The sequence below is a fragment of the Lepidochelys kempii genome, chromosome 2 (assembly GCF_965140265.1).
Source record: "Lepidochelys kempii isolate rLepKem1 chromosome 2, rLepKem1.hap2, whole genome shotgun sequence".
NCBI classification, from domain to species: Eukaryota; Metazoa; Chordata; order Testudines; family Cheloniidae; genus Lepidochelys; species Lepidochelys kempii.
Window position 1 is genome coordinate 231,678,353 of NC_133257.1, and position 24,368 is coordinate 231,702,720.

The 24,368-nt window shown below is 40.2% G+C and overlaps 1 protein-coding gene across 1 annotated transcript in view; it reads left to right on the forward strand.

Annotated features, from left to right (window-relative positions):
- Positions 1-24,368, forward strand: part of MALRD1 (MAM and LDL receptor class A domain containing 1) — a 469,130-nt gene that overhangs the window by 355,805 nt on the left and 88,957 nt on the right. Inside the window, exons 31-33 of the mRNA XM_073334183.1 lie at positions 7,095-7,256; positions 13,723-13,880; positions 24,099-24,300. Of these exons, the coding sequence (XP_073190284.1) occupies positions 7,095-7,256; positions 13,723-13,880; positions 24,099-24,300 (522 nt within the window). The remainder of the gene's footprint in view (positions 1-7,094; positions 7,257-13,722; positions 13,881-24,098; positions 24,301-24,368) is intronic.

The window sequence follows — 24,368 nt, forward strand, 5'->3', positions numbered from 1 at the left end:
ACATCACACTGAAACTGTGTCTAATGCAAACTGCTTTTTAATGACACTCAGAAAACTAATGAAGATCTTGATTTATTCTGTAAATGCTGTTATTGCATACAGTAGTTGCCATTGGTTTCTGTAAGTGTTCTCTAGAGATAGCTTGTGAGACCTTCAGCTTTCTTTTCTTAGTCAGGCAATGAATGGGAGCATTTAATGCCATAAATCAGTCCAAGTCACAAACCAAATGTTTGTTATGATGTATAAAAGCGATTCTTGGGAAAATATTAACTTCAATGAACCTTAAATGTATAAGGCAAAACTGGCCTTTGCTTCACAGATTTACCAGAGATGGAGAGGGCATGGGGAACTTCTTTCTCCCCTCTGTCCGGCAACAGTCCATATTGCAATGTAGCACACAGAGTGCTAAAGTAAGTGCTAGGTTAGTTGCCCTGTCCAGCATACCTGTGGTGTTTAAATGTTGCTTGTAATTATTAGGCTTGGGAGCACTGGCTGTTGGGAGTCTGAAAGGACAGGAAACAGGAAGGAGTGGGGAGGAGTTGAAGAGGCTGAGGGAGAGCTACTCAGCATGTAGCAGCAGCTTGGAAAAGAGGTTTCCACTTTAAAAAATAAAGTCCTGTTGAAGTTTGTTAGTACCTTGCCTGGCTACTACAATACCACAGTACCAAGGGCTGGGGGTGTTTGGATTTGAGACAGGGGTAGAGGTGATCCCTGGGTGTGTCTACTGTGGTGTAGAATAAGCACTAGACGGGGGCATAAACTACTCTTTTATAATGAAGAGCAAAATGTACTCCAGCGTGCTTTCATCCTTCAGCCACCTTGAGCTCTTCCTGCACACCCCCACACCCCCAGCATAATGCAGCTCCAAATAGCAAAGGTCAGATTTTCTCACACAACGCTAGGGGAAAGCCTTTTCCCCTTCAGCCTGGATGCAGGGACCTTCCACAACCCTCCCCTGGTGAGGAGAAGCAGCAGGAGTCAGAATGACTGTGAGACAAACGCCTGCTGCCCCAACCTGCCCCACCCTCACATCACCTTTCGATATTTGAAACTTTTGGCTGCAATTTTTCTTTTTTCTCTCAGCTCCAGGTTGGAATTGATCCCCCACTTTGTTACACCAGTTTTACACCAGTGTAACTATTGAAGTCAAGGATCCAGTTTTGCTGTTGTGTAAATCTGGAGTAATTCCACTGAAACATTTCTCTAGATTTACAACGGAGTTTGGCCCAACAGAGATCATTTCCACATTCAATTGGTGTAACAGAGTATTGTGTTGCATCCTATTTTAAAAAAAAATAAAATTGCAGCAGTTGCTTTTTATATGCTTCATTCCTTCCAGTCAGGCATTCTTGCACAATTTTCATTTTCTTTCAAAGCCCATTGGAAGTACGGATGTGAAAATCACACATGAAAGCCATTTCTGTTTTCATGAACTGTAGTCAATTATACACGCAGATCTGATTAATAGCAGGCCTCAACATTGATGAACCATCTCGTGCAGTGCTTGAATTATTGAAATAAAAGCAATTTTGCAGACAAATGGACCAGTCCTTTTCTCATAACTCCTAAACAGTCTCTGTTTAAATCAAAAAGAAGAAATACCCAGCAGGTGCAGACATGCAGGTGACTTCATCGACCCTGCAAATGCTGTTCATAAATATTTATTATTAAATGCTTTCTGAAGCACTGGTAAGATATTAGAGCTGAATTCCTGCTGTCAGGCAATGCATTATAAATAGCATTATAAAATCAAAATTCATTTGGTTTTTGATCTGTTTAGAACTCTACAAGACACATGTACTTTCTTTTGAGATTGCGCAGCCAAATTCTTTTGAAGTGCCTGCTTGTCTATTTCACTTATTAAAGCTCAGCTTTCCTTTGTAGTGCAGCACAGCATACAATATGGACCAGTGTGGAATGTTCCATGTGTTTGTGTTCCTATTTTTCTTTAATGGTTTTCCTAAGGCACCAGTTGAGGATCCTCCTCTTAGAGTTCACATGCTATAATTTTAATGCTGTAATTTTAGCGCCCTCATGGCCAAGATGGAGTCTGCTCTGCAGGCAGCTCTGGCCAAGAGACTGTGCGCCCAGGAAGGCAGCAGGGAAAGTTCCTTCCAGACCAGGGGCACCTGTTCCAAACCCCCCAGAGTGAACACACCCTCACTGGAAAAGGACAATGAATATAGGAAAGGGAAATGTTTATTTACAGAGGGGTGAGTGGAGAAAAACAATAGGGGAAAATTTAGGGGCACAGTAAAACAGGGTTGCATTCAACTCAAGGCCCCACAGGCCCAGTGGTACCAAAGTCTGAAAGGGCAGACACCCAGCAATGTGTCTGCACACATTGTTCAGGAGTCCTGGGCAATGGTCCAGTCCAGCAGTGAATCTTGGGTACTCCTGGTCATCGTCAGTGAACTTCCTCCAACAAACCCCTCTGATGGCCTTTTCTGCCGCTCTCTGCAAAGCCACACAGAGTGACAACCTCCCTGCTTAACAAGCTAACAGCCTTTCTCCTTATTCCCAATGCAAAGTCACAAACCCCAGTATTCAGCCCCATGCAGCTCTGGGCAGCAGTGATACTGGGTCCAGCTCCAATTTGTCCTTCTTGGGCAATTTCTTCCTGGCATAGTGCTCTTCCTGGCATAGTGCTCCTCCTGGCTCCTGTCCTGGGGTGTGCCCGATTAGCTGCTCTGTCCCTCTCAGACTTCAGGGAGATTTTTGGCTGCTTTACTCTTTGAGGGCCTTCTTGCTGCAGCCCTTATCATAGAATCATAGAATATCAGCGTTGGAAGGGACCTCTGGAGGTCATCTCGTCCAACCCCCTGCCCAGAGCAGGACCAATCCCAACTAAATCATCCCAGCCAGGGCTTTGTCAAGCCTGACCTTAAAAACTTCTAAGGAAGGAGATTCCACCACCTCGCTAGGTAACACATTCCAGTGTTTCACCACCCTCCTAGTGAAAAAGTTTTTCCTAATATCCAGCCTAAATCTCCCCCACTGTAACTTGAGACCATTACTCCTTGTCCTGTCATCTGCTATCACTGAGAATAGTCTAGATCCATCCTCTTTGGATACACCTTTCAGGTAGTTAAAAGCAGCTATCAAATCCCCCCTCATTCTTCTCTTCCATAGACTAAACAATCCCAGTTCCCTCAGCCTCTCCTCATAAGTCATGTGTTCCAGACCCCTAATCATTTTTGTTGCCGTTCGCTGGACTCTCTCCAATTTCTCCACATCCTTCTTGTAGTGTGGGGCCCAAAACTGGACACAGTACTCCAGATGAGGCATCACCAATGTCGAATAGAGGGGAACGATCACGTCCCTCAATCTGCTGGCAATGCCCCTATTTATACACCCCAAAATGCCATTGGCCTTCTTGGCAACAAGGGTACACTGTTGACTCATATCCCGCTTCTCGTCCACTGTCACCCCTAGGTCCTTCTCTGCAGAACTGATGCCTAGCCATTCGGTCCCTAGCCTGTAGTGGTGCATTGGATTCTTCCGTCCTAAGTGCCGGACTCTGCACTTGTCCTTGTGGAACCTCATCAGATTTCTTTTGGCCCAATCCTCCAATTTGTCTAGGTCCCTCAGTATCCTATCCTTACCCTCCAGCGTATCTACCACTCCTCCCAGTTTAGTGTCATCCGCAAACTTGCTGAGGGTGCAATCCACACCATCCTCCAGATCATTAATGGAGATACTGAACAAAAAAACCAATACTGAACAAGGACCGACCCTTGGGGCACTCCGCTAGATATCGGCTGCCAACTAGACATGGAGCCATTGATCACTACCCATTGAGCCCGACAATCTAGCCAACTTTCTACCCACCTTGTAGTGCATCCATCCAGCCCATACTTCTTTAACTTGCTGACAAGAATACTGTGGGAGACCGTGTCAAAAGCTTTGCTAAAGTCGAGGAATAACATGTCCACTGCTTTCCCTTCATCCACAGAACCAGTTATCTCATCATAGAAGGCAATTAGATTAGTCAGGCATGACTTTCCCTTGGTGAATGAATGCTGACTGTTCCTGATCACTTTCCTCTTGACTAAGTGCTTCAGAATTGATTCCTTGAGGGCATGCTCCATGATTTTTCCGGGGACTGAGGTGAGGCTGACCAGCCTGTAGTTCTCAGGATCCTCCTTCTTCCCTTTTTTAAAGATGGGCACTACATTAGCCTTTTTCCAGTCTTCTGGGATTTCCCCCTCATCGCCCTGAGTTTCCCTTCTGTCTGGAGCTCCAGATGCACACACCCTGTTGCTCTCTCTCTAAACCCTAAGGGGGTTACATATGTTATTCATAGCTCAAAATCATCTTTATTTAATGTATTTATACTAGACCAGATTTTTACAAGAAAATCCTAGAAAACAGTATTGGTTACAGTTTATAGTTTAGCATATCTGCATCATAATAAAGAGAATTGCTTTAATTTCTCATTTGAAAAGATACTTCTATAATGGTAGCAAGCCTATTTTTGCAAACAAAATATTTTGGGGGCATCCTATTAAATAATTGAATATTAAACATGTCAGAAATGGTCCCATCTGCTTAGATTGTTTTCTTCTTCTCAAGGAGCTAAGATGTGCAGTTTGTAATTGGAGAACAGATTAATTTACAGTCCAAGAGTGTAAAAGAGGATCTGCAGTTTTTGTAGCATGTGGATGCTTGTCTACACTGCACTTCAGTCTGGGCTATGGGGATGTGAATTTCAGTACACACAAAGCTGAAAGGAGGGTTGGCCTGGTGGTTAAGGCCCATGACTGGATTTGAGTCCTAACTCTGCCCTAGATTTCCTGTGTGACTTTAGGAAAATCATTTAATTTTGCCTGCATCAATGCAGGTTAATGTCTCATTGGAGAAGAAATCTGTGATGCTGCGTGAGGGCATTTGCTTGGTGTAACTTCTTCGTTTGCAGACTGTACACAAATACTGCTTCCTGAAGTGATCATGAACTGCATACAGGCAATTCTTGTCAGCGAATGTATCACTGCCTCCTCTCCAAGAGGAGCTGACTTAGGCTATGTCCACACTAGGAGCACTTTACCGGGATAGGAATTCTGCTATACTGCACTGGCAAAGGCGCTCCTCGTGCAGATGCAGCTATACTGGCAAAGCTGCACTTTGCACCAGTATATTAAAAACATACTCCTTCCTCCTTCTCTGCCCGCAAGCAAAACAAGCTGTACTGGTAAAAGCTCAGCTTTGCAGGTATAACTAGGGGCTTCTGTTGGCATAGTTATATTGGTCAGGGATAATATTTCTTCACTCTCCTGAGCAATATAGCTATGCTGGCAGAAGTCTGTAGTATAGATCTAGCCTTTAGTCCTTGTCCCTCTCCTGGAATGTCACAATTTAAACACACTGTTTCTTGGTCCTCCCTAACCCCCGGGGCTTTTCCCCTGGGAATCCCCTAAGTCTAAAGCTGCTCACCTGGGACCATTTGGCCTTGAAAGGTGAGCCTAGTCCCTAAACTTCCTGTTGTGTAGATGCTTTGAAATCCAAAGGAACTCCAGAAAAGGTTTGCCTGCCCAAACCAAGAATGGTTTATCCCTTAATGACTGTCCAGGTGCACTGAGAGTTTAATCCTGAGTTTTTATACCTCAGTGACTCATAACATTAATGACATTAGCACCTATGGCCATGACAATATTATCTTCTGTTCTTGCTTTTTGCACCTTAGTGATCATTATGAAATTAGCTGACTTGTGGTGTTGAAAATAGTATCCCATTGGGAAAAAAAGTAAGAGGGCAAATGCTGAAATAGTGAGCGGATATGTGTCTCCTTCATCAATCAATTGATCAGTTTTTCCCAATGTAATGTATTCCAAGATTGATCTGTGCACTCATACTTTCTTCCTGTACAACCAGAGGCAAAACTACCAGATACCCTCTCTGATTAGGGGATGTATTGTGCTTCTGGTGAATTATCAAAAGGGATACAGTATTGCCCTCTACACATTTTTATCCTGAACATTAATGTATCTTAGCGTCATATGAATCATCTCCGCAGATCTGAAAAGAAGAATTTCTTGAGAACATCTTGTTGTTTTATCTCTTACTGTAAAGCATCTTGAGACATGGTGTTGAAACATACCACATAAAAATAAATTTAATTTAATTCTCAATACCTAGAGCTGGCTGATTTAAAGGAACACTGTCAAAGCAGGGAATGGTAGTTCAATATGAGACTACTTCCATCTTGGTTCCAAGAGCATGTAACTGCTATATTAGTAGGAGAAGTGAGTGGATGCAATTTCTGAGGAAATGCCTCTTTGTTTAAAAAAAATCATAAATGATCATTATTGGTATTATGGTAGCATCCTGATGTACCGGCCAGTGAGCTCCACAGTGCTAAGTGCTGTACAAACACATACTAAGAGACAGTCCTTGCCACAGAGTACTCACACTTTAATAGACAAGAAGAACCAAAAGTGGGAGAAAGGGAGTAATATTATCCCCATTTTACTGATAGGGAATGGAACTCAGTGAGTTAAGGGCCTGCTGCAAAGCCCACTAAAATCAATGGAAAGATTCCTATTGATTTCAGTAGGATTTGGAGCTGGCCCTGAGTCACTTGCCATAGGTGACACAGGAAGTCTGTGGCAGAGTTGGGCATTAAACACAGATCTCCTAAATCCAAATCCAGTTAACCAACATATCTTCTTTCATTTATAAAACTATGCTCATAGGCCACCATACAGTAATGCCAATATATACGCAATATCAAACAACTCCCATACTCAGTCATGTCTCCCTAATGTCCTCACCATTTGCCATAGCCATACACCAATGACATTAAACATATCCAAAGGGTGGAGGGCATATAGAGCCAATATTATATCTCTCTAATAAAGAGACCACTTTGTCTCTTGAGCCTGCATTATATCAAGATATACCATATATGTATACCACAATGTGGAAACATACGGTAAGTAACATTCTCAGCTTAACATATGTAAATTTGGCATTCGTTGAACAGAATCCTTGCTATTACTATGTGCAGTATGCTTATCATCATATTTTAAATCTACCAACTGATATACTATATATTGATATCATGAGAGTGAATTTACTTTTTATTGCCTTTTCAGGCCAATATACCAGTATCCCTGGAAGCTGTAACTTTGAAACAGGTGATCAAGATTGGACTATTTCATGTGGATTAACACGAGATTCTGTCAGTGATTTTGACTGGATTATTGGCAACAGGGCTGTCACAGGGCAAAGTGGTCCTGATGATGACCACACACCAGGTAATATTAAGTTTCTCACATCTGTTTGGGGAAAGGGACGGAAAATTCTCACTCTTAGCTCTGAAAATCATTAAGCCATCTGCTGAGGAAAGTATTCTGCAGAATTAGTCCCACAATAGGCAGGAGGCCTGCTTAGTCGACCTGTGATCAATTCAGTGTATTGTGCCAGAAGGTAGTGGTGGTGAGCAAATTCCACAGTTTTGTGGCGCTAATTGGAAAATGCCCATAAAAATGTTCCATTCTTTTGGATGATAAGGTACAATAGGGGATAGACATCATAAATGGCAGTGCTAAAGTAGGCCAGATGAGTGTATTGAATCTTGTCATGTATACAGTCATAGTAACCACCAGTGTTATCTGAATGCAATTAAAAATAAACAGCCTAACAGAGAGGCCTGTTATCAGTCGGTTTAATCATTGGTTGGGTCAGCATCAGTGTAATTTTATAGATTGCTCTTTTCAAAGTGGCCTCGATTATATCATTCTTGATACTCTATTGTGGTTTGATGCATTTGTTTAGTCATCTCTAGACAATGAGCTGCTAAATCAAATCTAAGGATACTTATTAATCATGACCCCTGGAGAGAAACAAACTTTTTATAAGCAGGCACAGTGGATTAAATAAACCTACTGTCCATTTGCAAGCATCTGGCAAAACCCTTATTAATTAAAGAGGTATTTGTAAACCTACTCATTTAGACCTACAAAGATGAAAAATTAAATACAAACAAGAGAATACAGTCAGTGACAATAATGTTTCCTTTTCTGTTGGATTTTTTCATAGGAGATGGCTTATACATTCCTGACTGAGTGTTGTCATTTTGTTGTAATTCTGCTGCACTTTACATAATGAGCCAGGTTCTGCTTTCAGTTACACTGGTGTGAATTCAAAGTAACGCCACTGAGCTCAATGGCTTTTTTTTGTATATCCTGTGTAATGAAGCTGTAAACACATTTCTATAGATATTGATCTTCCACAGCATCTAATTCAGATGGTCACAAACAAAAACAAATCTGAAATTCGGCTTTCGAAACTCAGAATGGATTGTTTTTTAAACAGCAAACCCATTTCATAAATGAACAAAATGTGCAGGCAGGGGGTGAGCTGAGACTTCTGCTTATTGTACTTGCTTACTTTACTGTTATCTTGTCCTTTCCTTTTCCCTGTTTCTGCCTCATCCACCCATTGTATTTTGTCATAATCTAGGATGAGCACTTTGTGGTTCTTTTACTGTGCATCTGTACTGAACCATGCATGATAGGGTCCTGACCCTGGATTGATGACCGTAAGTGCTCCTGCAGTGCAAATAATAAACAGTAAGAAATCACTGCAACAACAGAATCTGACTTCAGGGGCCAAATTCTCTGCTGGTGTAAATGCATGCAATTCCAAGACATCAACCATACCGCTCTGCTGCAGGTCATCATTTTCAATGTCTGTCCTGGGTTGAAGCTTAGCATAACACTCATGGGTTCCAAATAAAGATTCAGGTCCTTAAAGGATGATTGAGGAGCAAATGGGGAAAAAGGAGCAATCGTTCAGGGGCCACAATAAAAAATCTCAGTGGAAATTATTCCCCCCATGTTGTGGCTGGTCAAGAGCTTAAATACATGACATATACATTTTGTATTAGCATGTCCCAACTCCCAAATCCCAGCTCCTGATAGCAAAGTAACCCTTGATACTACTCACAGAACAAAGTATATTAACATGGAATACAATGACCTGGTATGATGAAGACAACAGTCTGTCATGCTAAGATTTAAGGAGAAAACAAATAATGCAGACCAAGTATTAGTAGGTGATGAAAATATTGTAATATCCATTGTCTTCATCATGTACCTGTGACCAACATGTCTGCCAGCTTTCATCTCCTCCTCGGTCTTTCAGATTCTCCTCTTAGGGCTGCCTGCTACAGCCGGTTGGCAACACAACATGACTGGTAGTTGGTGTGCCTTGACCAAGACTGAGAGGGGAGTGCAGGTTCCAGAACCTCTTTACCCTCCAGCACCTCTCTCTGAAGATTACGGGGTCCTTGTTCCCAAGCAGACATCTGCATGAAATTATCCAAACAGTAATCTCAATAAAAACAAGGCTGATTAAAAAGAGAAAATAGAATTAAAACAAAATTAACAGTTTGCTTAACACATCTAGCTTTGCTCTTCTCATAAGCTAACCTCCCCAGATTTTCCACCAGCATATCCATGAGGCGTTGCTTTATAAATCTTCAGAAAAGACAGATAATCAATTAAAAATATACTCCAACCTCAAACACTTTAGTCCAATGCCAGAGCAAAATGATGATTTTATTAATCATTTGTATTGTCATAGTACCAAGGAGCCAACTAGGTTGGGTCTCTGTTTTGCTGGGTATGATACATATAGTAACATTCCATTTGATTTAGAATACAACATATCCATGTCACTGTAATAACTTTGAAATAACTTTTTTACTTGAGAATGTTTAAAATCTAGCACCTCTTGAAAGTACTGAGGTGTAACACTCACACCCTGATAATCCAACATAAGCAGATCATCTGAGAAAATTATATTTTTATATTTATTTATAAAATATATATTCCAACAGACAGACAGAGAAACTGAGAGCATTTCACTGATAGTCATTGCAATTTGCAAAACCTCCCTTTTCGTGGTGTTTCAGCCAGAAATTACATAGGATTGAGGTGCAAACTGAATGTCTCATTCTGAATAAGTGATCATTTGCAGGTCTGTGAGAGTGGCATGTTGTATACAGTTTTGAAATCCAGTAGACAATTTCACTTTATGAATGAGTGAACTAAGGGTTTGTGCAATTTTGGGTAAAAATAAATGCACTTCACTTCAAATAGCCTTTGATGTTATGCCGCCAGTCCATGTGAGCCTGATTCTTGAAATAATCAAGTAGTGAGCAAATATCTCTGTGTTCATTTGTACTTTCTCAAAAGGTTTATTATTTACCACAATACAAAAAAAAATTCCAGATCAATTGCCAGAAACAGTTTTGTGCTAAAAAATCACACCAAAATAGATCTTTATTTAGATGTTCCATCAGCCAAACTCCTCAGAGCCAATGAGTGGCATAATCTGATATCTTAGTAATGAATTCACGTTGGTATATTCTAATTGTTAAAGCTGTAACACAGCTCTCTTGTCCCACCCCGGTTATCCTATTACAGGAAAAGAGCAGCATTCATCAGTAGCTCTTTGGGGGCAGGGTCTGTTTCTTAATATGTGTTTGTACAGCACGCTAGCACAATGGGGCCTCAACTTTATTTGGGTTCTCTAGGCACTATGATCATAACAGTAATAATTAGCAGGGAGGAGTTAAACCAGAGTTGTCATGAGGCTGCAGAAGGGTTTGGGATTTCCAGAGAAAGGGACTGGTTGGGCATGCTTGTCACTAGGGTATCTAGGAAGGTTTGGCAAGTGTGTGTGTGTGTGGTCTGAGATGGAGTGGAATAGGTGTATGTTACCATTCACTGGTCCTCTCCGTGGGTCTTGCCTCCCCCTCTAGACTATTCATTCTTCCTTCCAATATTTCTTCCATGCCTACTCCTCCACCCTCTATTATCACCATTGTCTTTGAAGAACCCGAGCTCCACCTTCCTTAACCATGATCTTCAAGGCCAGCTGCATTACACCTACGCCTCACCTTGGCATGATGCCTCACACTTGAATTGTTGGACTATCTGGTGCACAATGGAGTTTGGAATACTCCAAATCCCAGAACATATTAAACTGGAATTTGGACGGCCGCAAATTCAACCACACACATCAGCAAGAGTTCAAATGCGAGGCATCATGGCAGATGGGACCCAAGCTCACCTTTAAGGTAGGGAGAGTGGTGGTTTGAGAAATAGATACTACTGCATGGTGGTGTACTGCTGACTGTTGAAATGATACAAGACATCACTGGAGAAACTGTCCACCATGGATAGTGAAGACCTCATTCCAGGGAAAATCTTATTGTTGAATTGCTAAAAGCCTGTCTTAATTAGACCAAATTAATCTACTTGTAATTGCCCTAGAAGTTTCTCCATACTCACAGGGAACCTATCAATTTGATTTTGCAACTTGTTAGCCAATTATGTACCAAAAGGTTTAGAAGAGCCCATTAAGGGCCAGGACACACTACTATTGTGATTCTGAATATGCTTGTAGCTGATTATGTTTAAACAAGAAAGAGTATTCCGTGTGTTCCTTGATTTGAAAAATTCTGAATTTTATCCTCCAGAGGAGAATAACCCTGATCTTCCTCACTGCTACCACCAGAACAAAGATAGTTTGTTTTACCTGAGCAATTGAGCCATTGTAAATGTTTTGAAAATGGGATTTTAAGAGAGCTTGCTTGATCAAAAAGTGTTTGTTGCTTAAAAAAAATGTACTTGGAAGGTTGTATAATTACACATTGTGTGTTACTGTTATTTCATGAATATGTTTATGTAAAATGTAGCTACTGATTGGTGCAAAGTCATTTCCATGTCTTTTAGGAGCTGACACCGCTGTGAAGCTCACAACAACCTTGTCATGTGCCAAAGTCAAAAGTGAATTTTATTTCTATAATAGTCCTTTAGACTTTTGATTGAATTTTTTTACAACAATCAATATTAAGAAGTCAAGTGAAGGAAAGTGACAACAGTACATAGTGAGTGGCACCTGAGGGCTTGTCTTCACTACCAGGGTAAGTCAATCTAAGTTACACTACTCCAGCTGCATGAATAACGTAGCTGGAGTCAACGTAGCTTAGGTTGACTTATTCTGGTATCTTGACTGCGCTGCACTGATGGGAGACATTCTTCTCTGGTTGACTTACCTTACTCTTCTTGGGGAGCTGGAGTACCAAACTGGAGAGCGCTCTGCAGTCAATCACCCTGGTAATGAAGCCCTAAGAGATAGCAGCCTGAGTGCTCCATCACGCTAAGGCCCTTTACACCACTCTGTAAAGAAGTCCTAAAGTGAGGTTAACTATAACTGGACTCCATTTTAAGGCCCAGTTACACTGCTAGTGCAATGCTATTCTGGAGAAAAGAGACTACTGTGGCATATCAGATGCCATTGTGTGATAGCTGGCGGCAATACTGGCTTTGCTGTGGTGGCCACTATATTTTAGAAGCAATGTTTGTATGGAAGTGAAGTGTTTGGAATAAAGCTGTAGTGATTACTGACACCTTACGAGCACTTTGAGCAGGGGGTTGGACTAGCTGACCTCCTGAGGTCTCTTCCGACCCTAATCTTCTATGATTCTATGAAAATGAGAGATGTTTGCCATTAGGTTATCCTAGGATCAAATATTACCAATATATCAATATCAATATACTCTCTTTTAGTAAAGAGAGTAAGAGTGATTTGTCACGGGAGAAAGCCACTCTAAAGAAAAAAAGAGTAAGTGCATTCAAAAGGAATCAGACCTATTTAAAACCAGGCAATGGGTTGTGTTATTCATATTCCACAGAGCTGTTAATGTACTGTGCTACATCTCTGGTTTAATGGTAAAGATTTAAGTCTTTTAGTGAATTATGTCAATGTAAGGTGCTGCTTGTCTCCAGCCCATGAAGGACCCACTGCCACACCAAGAGTTTCTTTTCCAGGCAGTTTTATGTTCCAAACACAGGCAAAAACCTCACAAAAAACAGTTCCTTAGCCCACCCATAGGACTTTCCCCTTTGTCCCTTTCAGTCCCTCCTGATTCAGGACCTACTTCAGGACTTCTTCCAGGCTATTTTAACTGAGCACCACTTCCCAGGGCTTTCTCCTGGAGGTCTTTTCCCCCAGCAGGTTCCTACTGCCTCCCCTCGCAGGGGATGCTGGCAGCCCCTCACAGGGCACTCCCTGTTCCTCAACTAACACCCTCGTTCTTTATAACCCCCAGTTCTGCCCCATCCTCTTAATTGGCCAAACTGGGAGCACCTGTTCTGGCATAAGGGAGCTGGACCTACTTCATTTAAAGCAGACAGTCACCCTGAGACAGTTCAATAACCTTCAAGTTTCCCCTGCTTCCATGAAGAACGTACAGGTAACATAACTTGGAGCTATTGTTAATTCTAGTACTAGCAAAACCCTTTCAAAAGAACAATGACTTTCATAGATAGACATCACTATCTCAAACCTTTTTTAGAAAAAAGTGGTTCTTTTAGAGATGAATTTGCATTCAGATCTGAACATCCCCAATGTGTTCAGTCCACCTCTAGTAATGTCTTTTGTTTGCAACAGAGCTAGGGCCAAGGTAGTGGCTGAATAGCAAAAGTGGCTTTAGGAGGGTTTAAGGAATAAATTTGTAAAATATGTATGTGTTAATAATATATACATCTGTTATCAGACCCTTGGCCTATGTGTAAATATATATTTGGGTCTGATAAGATACATTATTGCTCTCACTATCTAGCTAGCTACCTATCTACTTATCTATCATGGCTTATGCTCTTAAGTGTGAAGTAGTATTCAAAGAACACTTTCATTCATTTTAAGGTAATGGACAACATTTTTTGTATGTCAACTCATCTGCCCAGCAGGAAGGAAATAGAGCAAGGATAATTACTACAAAATTGTTCCCAGCCAGCCTTGGAGTGTGTAGAGTCCGGTTCTGGTTCTGGCTCTGTGATTCCAAGCAAACAGGAATTTTAAAGGTAAGAGAAAAAGTATTTCTATTTAAATAGCTGATATCAATATTTGTGTTTCTCGTGTTTTGAATGGTTTAAATTTCAAACATTATATTAGCTTTGTTTAATCTCGGCTTGGTTGCCGGTTCTTTACCCAATCTTTCTGTATTGACAAGATCAACACTGACAACTCTGCTTTAGTCCGAATTTCTCTGGAAATGCCATTAGTACATATGTGAGTCTCACTGTCAGAGACTCGTCCGGTCATTGCAACCAATCTTACTGAACAGCAACACTTTTCTGCTTTGCATGCTTCTATCCTCAACATACAGTAAGTGCTATTTCCAGGTTATATAACACACTAATCCTGAAATGTGCTATACACAGTTAAAAAGAAAAACATTGTTTTAAAGCTATGAATGTTAATGCTCGTGAAGGGTAGTAGATTGAAAGCTCTGGACATAAACTATTTACTCACAGAACAGATGCAAGGTGGAGAGTGATAGTGCAGGCTTCCATGAAAATGTCTTGGCAGCCTTTTTCAAGCCTACCTAATGCTCCTACCTCTAAGGGTAATGGGGTAGTCTTTTTGCCCTCTCTGCTGAGCCAGCTTACAAAAATGCTAGTTGTCATGTGTCTATAAACTGGCTTGTGACCATCAGCTCATTTCACATAACCCACTGAACAAATAACGTCTCAGATAGTAATGTGTTTACTGACCCAAGCCGGATTTGTGTTTGTGTGTTTATGCCAGTTTGGAAATGTGAAAATAGAGATTATGTCAGTCATACTACATGTGACATGAAACAAAATTCAAAACAGATTAATTTAGCTGTCTAAAACATGTGTTAGAAGGAGGAAAGATGGTCATGTTGACTTGGAATCTGGAAGGCAGCAGGCCAGTGTTCTAAAACTGATTCATTCTGGCACCACCTTCCTTTTGACCTTGAGCAAGTCACTTAGACCCAAAGGTATTTGGGTTCCTAACTTCCCTTGAAATCAATATTCCTTTGAGGATCTGGGCCTTCATGTCTCTATGTCTTGGTTCCAGATCTGTAGAATAGGAATTATACTGCTTCATTTTTCCACCTTTTTACTGTCTTATTTAGACTGTTAGCTCTTCAGGGCAGAGGACTGTCTCTTACTATGTTTATTCACAATGTATAGGTATTGGGGTGCTGATTTCAATTGGGGCCTCTAGGCGCCACCAAATAATAAATAATAATAACCCACAGTATACTATGTAATACCCAATCAGTAGAAGCATCAAATAATTAAAAATCAGTGCATTCAACTGAACATTTATACCAAGCATTAAACAAAAACATTTCTCAAAGCTGTACAGTCTCCAGGGATACTAGTTTCAGATATTCAGCTTGAACTTCTAAGAAATTCTTTTACAGAAATGTTACAGTTCTGTAATTCTGAACAACTTTGTAAACTTCTGCTCTCCATCATCAAATGCCGCCTTCTTATTTTACCACTTACACGTGTGTGTGTGCACACACACACACACACACTCCTTTATGTTTTGCTTAGTAAAGTTAATTGAGAAAAAGAGTTGTAGATAAAGGTCAGCAATTTCTGTGCTTTGTGAATATCCAGATTATATTAAGGTAAAAGGCAAATAGTGTTTACTTCTGAATATTTTATTCAAGTATTTTGATTTTACATTTTTAGGCTGGGGTTTGTTTAATTATATGTCTCCTGACCATTACAGTGTGCAAGCCCCAGATTTTACTTTTATTTTTATAGAGAACTTCTGTTGGACTGAAGTTTTCAGTCATGTAAGCATTACTAAATGTTTAGGGCTTGTCTTCATTACCGGGGAGATCAACAATGCAGCGGGTGTCGATTTAGCAGGTCTAGTGAAGACCCACTAAATCGATGGCAGAGCCCTCTCCAGTCAACTCCGGTACCCCAGCTCCCCAAGAAGAGTAAGATAATTTGATAAGGGGGAGTGTCTCCCATCGATGCAGCACCAGTCAAGACACTGGGGTAAGTCGACCTAAGTACGTCGACTCCAGCTACATCATTCACGTAGCTGGAGTAGCATAACTTAGATTGACTTACCCTGGTAGTGAAGACAAGCCCTTAGAAGTAATTTGTATGTCAAAATATTTGGCCTGTGAGTCAGGTAGCAGGTGGCCACATAAAACTTGCATTTCTGTGATCATTTATTAAACTACATTAGTTAAACTTTTAGGCCACAATTCTACAAAGGGATCCATAAACATGAACTCTTACTCCTACACAGGAGTACGGTTGTGTGCTTGATCTCCTTCAGGATTAGGCCTTTCATGTGGGAGCACATAACAGTAAAATTCATAACAGACAGAACTAGTCCGCCAGAAATTATACACATATTTTCTTTCTCCTGAAAAAGTTGCACACTGAAGACAATGTATCCTTGATTGTGTCCTTCCCTCGTGCCATCTAATAGGTGACCTGATTCAGCAGCAAGCTTTTTTTTTTTAAGAGGCAAAGGATATTAACTGTAATCACTCAGGGAAAAAAGTCAAACAATCACTGTGAACAGCTAAGTGAAAACCTCTGCTCAGTTTGCAGTAGAGGTAAAAAAAAGCAAACCATCTTAGGATGTCTGCAAAATGAGAGAGAATATTATAATGCTATTATGAGAGTTGACGGTACATCCACCACCTGAAATGTTCTGCTCTGTTCTGATTACTCTGTCTCATAGGATATAGTCCAGAGATGGGAGTTTAAAGTGACTCAAGTCATGGAGATACTCCAGAAGAAGACAGATTTAAAAGACTGGGACTGTGGTTTAGAGAGGAGATTTGTTAGAGGCATACAAAATAGTGAATGGTAAAGAGAGGCACACTGGGTGATCCTATTTACCCCTTTATAGTACAAGAAAATTCAATGGAAGTGAAAAGGGAAAATTGAAAACAGACACATTTTTACAGAATGCATAGTTAACTTGTGGAACTTATTGCCAAAATATTTCATTTCACTGAGAAGAACTTAGGTAGTATTAAAAATTATTAATTAGATGTTTATAAAGGTAATTGCATTAGATAGGATAAAACATTTATAAGGGAGATGAGCCCTCATACTTCAGTGTATTAGCCAACTGCTATCTTCAACTACCAGGAGTTCTACAGTATGTTACATTCAGGGAAGCAAGGAAGAGGCCTAGACCTTCAGATGGGTTACAGGTATCTCAGTCTAAGCAAGTTGTTCCATAATTGTCCAGTATGAGGTTTCTTTCATCTTCCTCTTAAATATGTGGTAGTAGACATTGAGAGAGAAATAATTCTGGACTAGACAGACCACTGGTCTAAGCTAGTAGGGCAATTTCTCTGTTCACTGGAGTAGTTTCAGGTCAATTCAGTTAAATTACGTTACTTTATCCGTGCAAATAAAAACAATGCATTTCTTTGTAGATTTGGATAGCTATTTACCCAAGTTTATGCAGAGCAGGAGAGAACTTGGATAAACCAACATATTAAGCACAATCTCTCATAAAACAGTTGGCTTCTCTTTTAAAGTTTTTTCTTCAGTCCTTTGTGCTCCATATGAGTCTATCTGTATGGAGAGGAGTAAAGCAATTACAGTTTCACTATTCAACTTTCTTCCTCTTCAGCTTTTCTTCCACACATTGTTATACCATGGAGAGTTAAAACTAAATTAAGATAGTAGTTTCAATATTTCAACTTCTGGCTTGTTCAGGCAATTAATATTAGCAGAGGTTGCTATGAACCAGGATACAGTAAATTCACTAAAAATGACCAGTGGGTTTTGCATTACTATTATTATTTTAAAAAATTAACAGACATTGGATAACCACTTTTTACAATGTATTTTCAATGTTATAGTGGGTGGTGGACAATGTAATCAGCGAACTTTGCTTAATTAATTCATGTGCTTACTTTGGCAAATCAGATGTTCTACACTACATTATATTCAGGGAAGTAAGGAAGAGGCTAGGCCTTCAGAAGGGCAGAACCTGAATCCAATTCCCACTGTGAACCCCAAATATAATGTTATATCAGTTTCTGCCATTCTTGTTCACTCTGTATACTGGCACATCTTGTATTAGTGTTTTAGTGGTCCCACTTCTCGCAGTCTGGCAGGAGGCACTGCTTTAAATCATGTTGATTCAGCATGGGGAGGAAAGGTATTCTACCAGTTACAATGGAACAAAAGACATGTGTAGTCTGAAGACATGAACTTGCAAGGATGTGGTACAAAACGACATGTCATCATTCTCTATTAAAGTCAACAGGTGTCTTTCTCAATTAAAACTGGGTTGTGGCTCACAATAAAATGAACATGTGTGGTTGCCTTTCACAAAACTCGGGTTCTCCTAGTTCCATGACTGGAGAATACAGTGCATATGGTGGGAATAATCAGAGATTATAAAATTAGTTCATAGTCACCTAAGAGCACACTTCTTGCTATGCAACCTATAGATCTGCCAGGTTCTCAGATATACAGAAAATCACGTAATTAATACAGACCCTTCCATCATGACAACTGTTAGTCAGGTAAGATCAATCAGGTAAGATAATATGTTATTTAAAAATATATATATTTAAAAGCCATCAAGAAGGCATGGAAGAGCCTTGTGTGCAGCAGCTGGCGCCAAAAGTAAGAGTAGCACTTTACATTCACTTGACTTTCAAAAGTATGTGCCCCTCTCCCAAAAATTTATAGTTGGTGAAAAAAGAATTAGCAAACCACTGCCAGGCAGCACACGCTTCAGAGAATTAAAACTGAGTCAAAACTGTAAAACAAAGAAATGGGATTTGCTAAAGAATTCAGTTCCCACACCAGAATACAAATGAACCAGATGCAAAGGCACTTTGCAGAAGAACTAAGAATCACAGAGCAGAGCCTCACTGACACATTCATCTCACAGATCTACAAATGGTAGAGTCCTTAAAAAAACCCCAATGTACTATCTATTAATAGACATCTTCAGTTTCAAGCATTTCATAAGGAATATTTTGCAACTTGATTTATCTCACTTGGTTTATTGTCCATGATGATTTAGGTGAGATGGGCATTTTTATGAAACCGCCTAGAAATAATGTCAGCATGGAGTGGAGAATAAACACATATGATACTTATGAGTTAGTGTTGGACATGTGGTTTGTTTCTTATTTTAAATAATGATGCAAACCAGAAACTGCCAATAATTAAATTATTATGACTGACTTCTCAGAAGCACAGTGACAGCCTGACCTTTCCCAAACCTGGTAGTTAGGGAACTGTACTTTCACTATCCAGGTTTATAGTGGCAACAGTCTGATCCCCTTTCATCCCTCCATTTGTTAAATAATCAGCAGTGGACACACAGGGCTAGTGTGTGCCCTTTATGGCACAACTCACTGTATGCAGAAGGGCTAGAGTCTCTTGAGGCACTGAGCACTATGCAAGCATAATTCCTCCTGGGGGTCTGGGAAACATGGGCCAAAGTGTCTCTTCTGTACTGGGTGCTATCTGTGCTCCTCCCTGTATGAGTCCATCTCAGCTGGGTGGTATGGAATGGGAGGACTACTGCTCTGTCCCTCCTCCACTTCCCTTCTCTACAGAGGCTAATGACTGTCAGCATTAGCCTTAAGCAGTGTTTGTGCTCTGTGCATCCCTCTGTAGGGATCACATTCAAACCCCATCCTTGTGCTGTCTGTGTACACTGAGTATAAAGACTGAGACTGCATCTAGCTCTTGAACCGCAAGACACATTTGGTTCTTATTGTGGAGGGAGGCTCTGGCAAAGAATGCAACATTGCAATCTGTCAGTTATCCTCTTCACTCGCTATGGACATATTGGAGCCACTTACTCTGGAGAGAATAACACCTACATTGCAGTTAAAGAAACAGAGTGCTAATTGAGGTTCACGTTTTTCTGAACCTCTTGAGTAATTGCTGAAATAAACCAGAATCAAAACTTTTCCAATTATTATTTATATATGTTATGGTATTTTGTAGAGGTCTCAAGTGAGAATGGGACGTGTTGTGCTGGGGATTATACAAATGCATCACAAGAGACAGTCCCTACCCTGAAGAGGTTACATTCTACACACACAAAGGATTGGAGAAAGGAAGTATTATTACCACCATTTTACAGATGGGGAACTGAGGCAGATAGATTAAATTACTTGTCCAAGGCCAAACTGGAAAACTGTAGCAGAGCTGGGAATTCAACAGAGATCTCCTAGATCCCATTTTAGTGCCTTGCCCAGTATACTGTCCTTCCTCAGGAAAATTCAGGTATTTCAACATTAAGAAACATAGAATCTGGCTCCCCATTGGGTTACTCCAGCTTTACATTAGCATTGCGCCATAGATTTCAGTGGAATTCCACCAGTTTTAAGCTGTAGGAATGCCGTCGTGAGCCACACATGAAATGTGTAGAATTAGAAACTTATTGTCCATCAAAGCAGGATTTTTCTTATCTGAAGTTTTTACCAAAAAACCTCTCTGATACTTCTCCACTAAAATTTAAAAGCCAGAACTCAAAAAATAAAGTCTGTGTTCTGAGTCCCAGAGTACATTACTTTTGTCCACACCAGAACTGAAAGCAGCAGAAGGCAGAAGTTAAAATTCAGAGACAGACTGGGATTCTAGATCCTGAGTTGGTAGAGGCTGGCTGGGCTACTGAGGTGAAGAATAGTAAAAGGCCAATATGGATCCACCAGGAACCCCTTTTTGATTTTCAGGTCATTAAAGAAACCTACAAAAAGTAGAAACAGGGACAAATTGCTAAGGAGGAATACAAAAGAAAAACATGTGTATAGGAACAAAATCAGAAAAGCTAACTCACAAAATGAGTTACAGCTAGGAAGGTACATAAAAGGCAATAAGAAAAGATTATTTAAATATATTAAAAGCAAGAGTAAGATGACAGAAAGTGTAGATTTTCTAGTTAGCGAGGAAGGAGAGCGAATAATTGACGACATCTAGGTGTTTAATGCTATTTTGCTTGTCTTCACTGAAAAAGTTAATGATGACCAGATACTCAACATAATTAATATTATCAACAAGGGGGGAAGGAACACAAACCAAAGTAGGGAAAGAACAGGAATATTAAAGAAAAATAAAGAGTATTTAGATAAGTTAGATATACTCAAGTTGGGAGGACCTGTTGAATTTCATCCTAGGGTACCAAAGAAACTAGCAGAAACAATCTCAGAACCATTAGCAATAATCTTTGAGAACTCTTGGAGATGTGTGAGGTCCCAGAAGATTGGAGAAGGGCAGTGTGAAATGTGGTCTAGATGAAAGTACTATAAGGTGGGTGCACAACTGATTGAAAGACCAGCCTCAAAGAATAATTATCAGTGATTTGCTGTCAAACAGGGATGCCGTAGTGGGTCCTGCAGGGATCAGTCCTAGGTCTGGTACTATTCAATATTTTCATTAATGGCTTGAATAATGGAGTGGAGAGTACACTTATAAAATTTGCAGATGATACCAAGTAGGGAGAGGATGTAAGCACTTTGGAGAACAGGATTAGAATTTAAAATGACCTTGACAAATTGGAGTATTGGTCTGAATTCAACAAGATGAAATTCAATAAAGACAAGCGGAAAGTACTTCTCATAGGAAGGAAAAATCAAATGTATAACTACAAAATTGAGAATAAACAATGTGATGCAGCTGTAAAAAAGGCTAACTTCATTGTGGGGTGTATTAACAGGAGAGTTGTATGTACAACAAGGGAAGTGATTGTCCTGTTAGACTCAGCACTGGTGAGGCCTCAGTTGGAATATTGTGTCCAATTCTGGATGCCATATTTTAGGGAATATGTGGACAAATGGAAGAGAGTTCAGAAGAAATCAACAAAAATGAAGAAAGGTTTAGAAAACCTGACCTATAAGGGGAAAAAAAATGGGCATGTTTAGTCTTGAGAAAAGAAGACTGATGGGGGACCTGATTAGTCTTCACATATGTTAAGGGCTACTATAAAAAGGACTGTAATCAATTGTTCTCCATGTCCACTGAAGGTAGGACAAGACGTAATGGGCTTGAGCAAGGGAGATTTAGGTTAGATATTGCGAAAAACATTCTAACTATGAGGGTAGTTAAGCTCTGGAATAGGCTTCCAAGGGACGTTGTGGAATCCGCATCTTGGAAGTTTTTAAAAACAGGCTAGACCAACACCTGTGATGGATGGTCTAGATTTACTTGTTCATGCCTCAGCACTGAGGGTTGGACTAGATGACCTCTGGAGGTCCCTTCAAGCCTTATATTTCTATGATTATATCAGCCAAGGAGCAGAATTTGCATTGTTGTTCTGAAAGTTAGTACATATCCTGCCTGTCAACAAACTGAAATTTAGAAAGAGGTAGCTGGAAGAAGAAAGAGGTTACAAACAAAAACTATAAAGAAACTGAAAGTATAAAAATACCTGATCATTAAAAATTCCCTTTAGCCCTAGATGTAGAAATATACTTAGTCTGACAATTAGAAAGTACAGTCCTGGGAAAAAGATAAATGACTAAATCCCAGAAATGCAATGGGGAACAACCAATACATTTTTTGCCTTCTGGTCATCCCTCGCTACCCAAGTGGGCCTTTCCCCCCCTCCCCCTTCAGAAGAATTCTTTGTCATAGAAGCCTTTTTATATTTAGTTACCCTCATGTATTCATGAAGACGTGCGTGTGTGTATATTTTTATATAAGAAATAATACACACATGCACTTCAGTTTTGTTTGGTGTCTCTTTTGTTCTAGTCAAATCAGTCCGTTGCTAGAAATGAAAGATATTCATTGACATACTCTGTCATGACAGTGGGGGTGGCAAACCTATCCAGTGAACCGATTGCTGAATCTATGAGTGTGAAGTCTGTTCCTCAGGGAATAACACCACATCATTTTTCACCCTATTGGTTATAATTTCTTTTCTTAAATTGACCTCAGAGAAAAGCTCTAAGATCCTTCCACCGAGCACTCTTTCACCTTCAGTGAGTACCTGACTTTTTCAACTGATGCTTGACAAGAACAGCTGCATGAAGGAGTCGTTTCTCCCCTATGTAGAGGCTTCTAAGCAGGTGGGAGTTACCACTGGTTCTGCCCATTTCAATCTCATTGAAGCATGCCCCTAACATGGATATTTACTTCCATTCTTCAGCCAGCTTTTCATTGATCTAAAGATGACTAAAACGTAGACACCTGCAGAGAGCTGCTGGAAGCAGCGACTGACTCTGTTTCACTAGATATCTGCTTTGATAACATTTTGTCTCAATATTCTTATGCAGTAAAGCTCAAAGAAAGTATCTGGTTTAAGTTCCTGGTTGGTTTTTAACTCAATTATCCAACTGAATTGGTTGGGGGACATGAAGGTCAAGTGACTTATTGAACGTTACACAATTAATCAACCTGGATTTAAGCCCAGAATTTTCTTGGCTCTCATTCTTTTGCTTTTCTTTATATTTCATTGCCATATCAGGGACCCTAGGTTGGGAAATGAACTCTGGAGTGGTGGAATATCAGTCCCAAAGGTGATACACACAATTTCTGGCAATCTGAGATGCCAAAAATATAATACTTCAGTGCCTCCTGCTGGTCAGCTGATGGAGTAAAATTGCTTTAAAAAAATCACAGTATATCAAGACTTATTGAACTCTTCTGTTGTGTTTGAGTGGCACTGGTTCAGTAGCTTTGTTTTGCTGCAAATTCATTCCATGTAATTTGTTTTAATATTTGATTTTGTTTTACACTGACATTTATCACTAAGTTTATACGAGCCAATTTGCCATCGCTGAGTGCAGTGCAAATTGCATCACTGGGTGCATTTTTTTGTAAGTGTTTGTAACAGATGCCAGATTGAAACCACTGGGTGCTGCAGTCCTCTGTTTATACATCTAAAAGCTTCACATACTCTCACACCTCATTTCAGACAGAGAGGGACCAGCTTAAGGATTTGAGAGGTCAATTGAACCTCTATGCTGAGTATTTCCTTTGACGTAAATGGATTTTGGATCAGCTTCTATGCTGTCCGAGGCTGGCAGCAGGGTTTCCCAATTAATAACTTCTGGCCGCATTTTCTGTTATGTGAACTCTTGTTTGCTAGAACCTGGATTGAGACCACCATGGCCACTCCACAAGATTCAGTCATTACCAACCAAGTAATGAACCACAGCAGAAAGGCTCCATATTACATAGCCAGTCGGCTGAGCCCTCAAACTTTGTTCGGTTGACCTAACTAGCTGTACTTCTCTGCAGTTTCATGCTGATTACATTTTATTTCCTGGGTTTCGTTGTCAATAGGTGTACACTGCTGAAGAACATGGAATGGATATTCTGATGTGGTCTTCAAGTGGAAATAAAGGAAGCAGGTGGACATATGCAAATGTGGTTCTCTCTAGCAACAGTCCTTTCAGAGTCACATTTGAAATTGAGGTGGGAGGGAATGAGCTCACAGAAGTTGCTCTTGACGATATTTCTTTCACCCTGGAATGTATGGATGCAGGTATGTGATTATACAAACACTGTGAAACACAATCAGAAATGAGGTGTTTACCATTTTACAATGGTGAG